Source organism: Drosophila nasuta, unplaced genomic scaffold (genome assembly GCF_023558535.2).
Source record: "Drosophila nasuta strain 15112-1781.00 unplaced genomic scaffold, ASM2355853v1 ctg49_pilon, whole genome shotgun sequence".
Classification (NCBI taxonomy): Eukaryota; Metazoa; Arthropoda; class Insecta; order Diptera; family Drosophilidae; genus Drosophila; species Drosophila nasuta.
Genome location: NW_026869596.1, coordinates 37258 through 44207, shown reverse-complemented (window position 1 = coordinate 44207; position 6950 = coordinate 37258). Strand labels below are relative to the sequence as shown.

The window sequence follows — 6950 nt, the reverse complement described above, 5'->3', positions numbered from 1 at the left end:
TTGTCGACTACAGCTCAGGGAAAGTGGGTGGGTCTTTTGCCACCTAGTAAGCCACCGTGCCACACAGATAAAAGAAGGTAGACAGAGTTAAGACGGGAACAGACAGGATGGGCTATCAACCGATAGACCTGCTAAGAAAAATATGCATTCAATATATGATTACGAAGAACGAAGATGGTTATGTTCTTTTCTTTACCCTCCCAACCTGTAAAACTTCTGGCGCGTAATATCAGGTGCCCATTGCTTTACAATTTATTTCAAACTCATGATTATTCGACGATGAAAAGTTCTAAAAACTTCAAATACAATTTAATGCATGTACAAAACTTCATTTCATGCATAATTTCCCTACTATACAAATTGGCCTAGTATTTCCTAATAGGATGGGTATGAATATAACACTTTAAAGCTGTCATATATAATTTATAAACGAATCTTCGGTGCGACTATGCCGTACTTACACATACTCTTTTTACGATTTTCACTACTAATTTTGACTTGAATTTACGTTACATTATTGAAAAATTTATAAGTTGATGAAAAATTATATAAGAAAAGAAACAACAGCAACAAAAGCGGCAGCGAGCAATAGTGAGTGCAGTAGCAATGAAAATCGGCAGTGGCGGCAGAGATCTCAAATCAAATCGTAGCAAGCCTCAACAGCACATGACGCAACTTCCACAATGGTAACGAAAAGTGGCAACGATCAGCGGTTCGACAGCGACAGTGCTCTACTATGTTCTCTATCAAAAGTGGGTTTGTCCGAGGCTAGTGTTCCTTCTGGGAACCGCCTTAGCAACGCATGGCGTAGCTTCTACAGCCTCCTGCTGTCTTGGCATCACTAAGCTGGTGACTAAATAGCAAATATTTGGGCGCTTGGTGGCAACATCCTTTGCAAAGTTGTTCCCACGCCTTTTGGCGCGGGGCCTCTGCAGTTGCAGATCAGTTGGTGTGTGCTGAACTGTGGCCGTCGCCACGTGATTTAACACAAACAATGGCCAACATCAAAAAAAGGGTACTCATGAAAATAGAGATTTTGGTTTTCTCAGTCGCGTCGCAAATATTGATACCACCATACAATTTAAATTAAAATTGCAAATTAACGGACAATGCTCACCCCTACTATTCTTATTGTTATATTCTACTTAGCAAGTAAGAAAATCAAAACACTTTTCAACAAAATCAAAATATGTAAGAAAAATGAAACAAACACACAAGTGATAATGCTGAAATTGAAATTACAGAATATCCAGTCCCACTTATGTATATATATTGGATCTTCATATTTTGTCTGAATGGCATGCTTAACAGTACTTGTGAAAGTCAAATTGTCAACTTCTCTATACTGAATATCACGGAATTCATACAATATTTTCTTTAGCCTTTCTATTTGTTCTGCGTTAAGATGTTCTAATCTGAACTCTTTACATTCCCCTAATTCGTCTTCAATTGCGAAGTTAAAAGTATCTATCTCCTGATAGTGGTGGATTTGCACAATGGTAAACCCGCCCCATTTTATCCGAGCATTAGTCGTCAATATAGGTAGGGTACGCCTCCAGTTTTCTGCCCACTTCTCGAATTAGTTACAGTTGTTAGGATCAGTCAAAATTCTAAAGCTCACCAAATCCCGAACAAAAATTAATTTTTAAAAGAATTTTATGATAATTTTATTGAATTAATTTTATTCGTAGTTTGAAATTATACGATAAAATACAATTATTATAGCTTCACCCAAATAAGTTGCAAACAAAGAGTATACGCAAAGCCACATAACAACATTAATCTCATTGTACCTTTTAGGGCTTGGATCACAGGCTATCGGCTCGGCGCGTCCAAAATAAACAATTACAGCACATATTGATATAAAAATTTTAATAATATAAATACAAGAGCGCTCCCATAAGCACAAAGATTCGCGACAAATTCCAAAACGCCATGGTCCAATTAATGATTGAAATAAGTACCAGTTCTCAAAATAAATTTCTGTAGCATAAGAGAAACGCATTCTCCACATGCGCTCTTTTTAAAATTTGTTAAGTTGTTAAATATTTTTGCGGATTTGTATCTATATTGCTTTGCATTATCATGTATCCAACGTTGAAAATGAAAATATTGCGATTGTTCCAATAGAATATCAGTTAACACAACGTTCCGGCAAAAAAATGTGGATTAATGCCCGAATTATCATGCCCAAGTGAAAGGCGCGCTGGTAACTGAAGAAGCAGTCGATTAAGTCGAAAGGATATCGTATTATTACGGCTAAAATTTGTATAGAGGAAGTCCTGATAAATAACTAAACTTAGTTGTCCACGTGATGAGTGAAATAATACAATTATGTTTGATGACGAGCCCGAGTTATATCTACCTCCTAATGTTAATTTAACAACTATATCACCATCAGAACAAAGTTTTCCGCTGTAATTTTCTTCCAGGTATACACGTTTATTCCAGTGGCTTACTCTTTCATTTTACCGAATATATATACGATAGCTGTAGTGGGTATTAAAATATAACATATTATTATCTGGTAATTTCTTTTACTACTGGACGCTCTAAATGACATTTAAGATTCATCCGAACAGCTATTAGGGGTTTAGCATCAGCATCTAAATCGCTAATAAAGTTACAACGACAATGAATACCAAATGAAGCACTTTTGTTCATTTCTGGTATGCAGGATATAGTCTGCCAGTTAGGTTCAGGGCGGGCATAGCTCCAAATTCGACAACTCCGCACTTCTGTTGTGAATGTAAAGAAGGCACCCATCTCATAAAAAGAATCCCAATTTTCAGAGGGTTATCCGCCCGAAGATAAATGTAAACTGGACGTGCTTTCTCACAACGGTTCCGAAGTAATAGAGCTATGGGTTGCACAATACTATTTTTCACTAAGCAAGTGGCGTTCTCAATATCCATATCTTTCAGCTTTGGAACATTTGTCATTCTAAGTAACACACGGTAGTTTATATCAACTTGAGTAAAAGTAATTCCAAGAACAGAATGTCCATATAGTTCAGTTCGATACATCCGAACCTCAGTAGGGCTTAACACATTATCGTGTATAACATTCGCCACATCTTCTTCGGGATCATCAAATTCAATGCCTCTTTGATTCATATGGCTTTTAATACCTAGCTTCATATTTTTGGATCGTTCGCTGAAAAATTCATTTTCAATTTAGATATGTATTGAAATGGTTCCGATAGCAACTTTGTTTTCTCCCATAGTGTATTTGCCGTATAAGCATTAACAACTAGAACCTGTGTTCTTGATTCTTGCTCTGGATACCACCAGTACTGACTTTGCTTATGACTTCGAATCGAAATTAAAACTTCATCACTTCGCAGATTATCTCGTAATTCTTGCAAAAGTTTTTCAGTGAAAATAAGAGTATGCATTGAGTCCGCTGACTCGATGATTATAGCTTCTTCGAGGTCTAAGTCAAAGCTTTCCATACGCATTGTAAAAGTTGATCGCTCAATTATTTTGGGACCTTCAACTGGGTGCAGTCGCCGTGCTGTTCCCATTCCCATAAAAATAAACATGTGCTTAATTTCCAATGTGCATGCAGCCAGTTATTTATATGTTCCAATCCTTGTGGCTGCAAAACTGACATTTGTTCAAGACGGTTTCGAAAATTATCTATATTTAAACATGACTCAGATTCTGCTCGGCACTGTGACTTTGGAATAAACTCCCATTCTGCACTGAATTTATTAAGCAAATCGCATAGATCATTAACCATTGTCCCATAATATTCCTCCATTAATATATTTAGCTCATTACTTCCAATTATAAATTTAAATGTGGATTTTATAATATGAAGCATTCGTGCAAGTACATTAACTTCCATATCATCGAGAGGTTCTAGTGCGAGAACTATTTGTTTTACGAGTTTCACAAGATGTGATAACTGTACAGTTGTTTGTGGCTGATACGCCCCTAAAGTATCTATAAAAACTATAAGTCGTTCCTTTGAATTAATGCGCTTCGATAATTGGTAAAAAGAATAAAAGATTTTTGCCAATCTGCGTACTCCAGCCAGTGGCGAGCCCGTGCAAGATGATTTATTATTGCTGGCTCAGACTCATATATATCAGTATGTCGCACATCAACAGTAACATCAACCTTAATGCACACATCCAAATTGTCGCATACCTGTAAAATTGGTAAAAATAAAACCAATTAAAATAAAGGATAAAAGTCAGACATACACCATCAAAATGAAAAGGCAATACAAATTATAAAAACAAAAACATTTTGTGTAGGGGTTGTCGTTGGTATAAATAATAACACTTTTAGTTTTTATAATTAGTAGAACTTATGACACGGTCACACGCACAGTATACTAGCTTTGTCGCTATCGATAACTTTCGATCGCGACCACACTGTCATCTGGCATCAACACATAAAATATTTAATAGTTAATTCCGGTTTTAATTATAAAATTAGTTAGAAAGCTATAACCGTCAATGGAATACCTTTACTGCGTTTGAATGTAAAGAATTCGTGCAGACAAGTCGTCAGCGGGTGCGTTCTGATTCTGTTTACGCTAAACGAGTGTGTTCCTTTTCACTTTTAGCGTGACCGATGTCTCTTTCAACAAATCTCTGTCAATTGAAAGAATTCCGTTAGTGGTCTTCAAGCGTGTACGTAAAGACGCCATTCTCCACCGCCGAAAATATATCTCATCAAATTTTGGAGGTTATTTATAAAACGTTATTGTCAAAAACTCCTATATTGATAAACAGACGAAAACTAAAATCTCAAAAGACCCTCGGTTACGCAACTTTCTACTAACGACGATAAAAATTATAGGGAAAACTATTACATCCCACGTTGTAATGGACCCATACTTTAATTAAATAATACATAGTGTTGGCACCGGATCCGTGCCTTGGTTGGTGTGCCGTTGCTCGTACTTCGAGCAATCCACTACTCGAAAACAACAACTTGTAGTGGATCAATATTTGCTGAAATCTTTATTATTTTCATTATATTTCGTACATTTCAATATAATTTCATAATTTTACTTACATTCGTGCTCTGCGCACACCTTCAAATCCCTATTTAATTGTTAACAATTATTTGCCTCTGCTTGGGCTCAAATACAAATTCAAATTAAATCACGCTGCCGAAATTTGCAGCTGCATTGCTACTTCTAGCGAACGTAACGGTGAAATTCCAATGCACAAAAGAGAATCACCGATTACAAATGCCCAGTAGGAAATGCGCTGGCGAAGCCCCAGTAGAAAATTTAGTTCGCCCGCCAACATTCCCCACCCCGTAATTCACTAGCATTCGCGTTGTGTATTACCAATTTTCAAATCTAATTTGGCTAGCTTTACGGCGGGGCGAGTCACAATACCTTCTGAGTGCGCACTACGGCACTCCGTACCTGACCGTCTCTCGACCGGTGAACATCTACCACAACTCCTTTGGGCCAGCTGTTTCGTTTGCCATTCTCATCTGCGATAACAACAATGTCATTCACGGCGATCGAATCTGGCGGCGGTTGGAACCATTTGGTACGGCGCGTAAGCGTTGGCAGATATTCTCGAATCCATCTTTTCCAGAACTGATCGGCTAACTGGCTCGAAATTCTGAATCCTTTGGCAAGCTTGTCACCGTTATGGATTTCGCTGTCTCGTTCACGAATTCCACTAGAGTGGCCCAAGAGGAAATGGTTCGGTGTAAGCGCTTCTGAGTCTGCCGATTCCAGTGGTACATATGTGAGTGGGCGTGAGTTGAGAATACCCTCCACATCAGCCAACGCAGCACGAAGCACTTCTTCTCGCAATCCACCAGGCGGCAAGATTTCCGTTAGAATGGACTTTGTTGAGCGTACCAATCTTTCCCATGCACCGCCCATGTGCGGTGAGCCTGGCGCAATGAACATGAACTCCATTTCTGGGTATTTGGTCTCCACATCCCTGGTCGATATACGCTCCACTTCATCTTTTAACACTCTACTCGCGCCTCGGAAGTTAGTCCCATTATCGGACATCATTCGTCGCGGGCAACCACGTCTAGCTATAAATGCCTTTAGAATACAAAGAAAAGAGTCGGTTGACAGTGACGTTGCGATATCCAGGTGTACGGCACGAATTGTGAGGCATGTGAACAGAACACCCCAGCGCTTCTCGTGCCGTCGTCCAACGATGATGTCGATGGGCCCAAAGTAATCCACTCCTGTATAGGTGAACGGCGCCATGTGGTGCGCCAAACGCTCGCGCGGTAGACTTCCCATTTCTGGAGGCCTAGGACGCGCGCGCCTCATCCGACATGCTGGACAAGTTTGAGAAACCTCTCTCACCAAGGCTCTCAGACCAAATATCAGGAACTTTTGCCGTAGTTCATTGACCACGATCTCGTCGTACAGATGATGGTACCGGCGATGATACGACTCAACCAGCAGAAATGTAAATCGATGTCTTCTTGGTAGGATTATGGGTCGCTTTAGGTTTACTTCGACTCCTTCTATTAGGTCGATTCTTCCCTTGACGCGCAGTATGCTCAGCTCGTCCAAGTATGGAGAGCATTTGAATAGCTTGCTCTTCCGATCCATAATACTGCTTCCCGTTCTCAAGCATTTCATCTCGCTGAAATACTCGGTTTCCTGGCACACTCGTATTAGAATGATATCCATCTCGATTAGCCGCTCAAGTAATAATAACTTCTTCAATTCCGATCCCATGCTCTTCTTGAAAATAGATCGCAAGAAATCCAATACTCGTAACTGTGCGGCTCTTAATCTCTCCAGTTTGCTGAATCTTTCTGGGTCTGGTGAGATACAGCTCAAAGGTGACATGGCTTCCAATTGCTCTTCGACGTGTTGCAGAATAGTGTTGTATGTTGGCTCACATCAATGTTCATCTGCGGCCACTGAGAGTCATCCGAATATAGAAATTCAGGCCCTCTGAACCACCTATTCGCTTCGTTAATGACAGG

General features: G+C 39.5%; 1 protein-coding gene and 1 pseudogene across 1 annotated transcript; both read right to left on the bottom strand.

The window, feature by feature from the left end:
* Nucleotides 1-1681: 1681 nt before the first annotated feature.
* On the bottom strand, nucleotides 1682-4873 carry LOC132797992 (uncharacterized; annotated as a pseudogene).
* A 485-nt stretch (nucleotides 4874-5358) lies between these two features.
* LOC132797991 (uncharacterized) lies at nucleotides 5359-6648 on the bottom strand. The gene has a single exon (XM_060809720.1). The coding sequence runs from the start codon at nucleotides 6646-6648 to the stop codon at nucleotides 5359-5361; it is 1290 nt and encodes a 429-aa protein (XP_060665703.1).
* Between the last annotated feature and the right edge of the window lie 302 nt (nucleotides 6649-6950).

What these genes read in the sequence shown, in the direction of transcription:
- LOC132797991 (XM_060809720.1), bottom strand. Translation starts at nt 6,648, where the DNA reads ATGGATATCATTCTAATACGAGTGTGCCAGGAAACCGAGTATTTCAGC.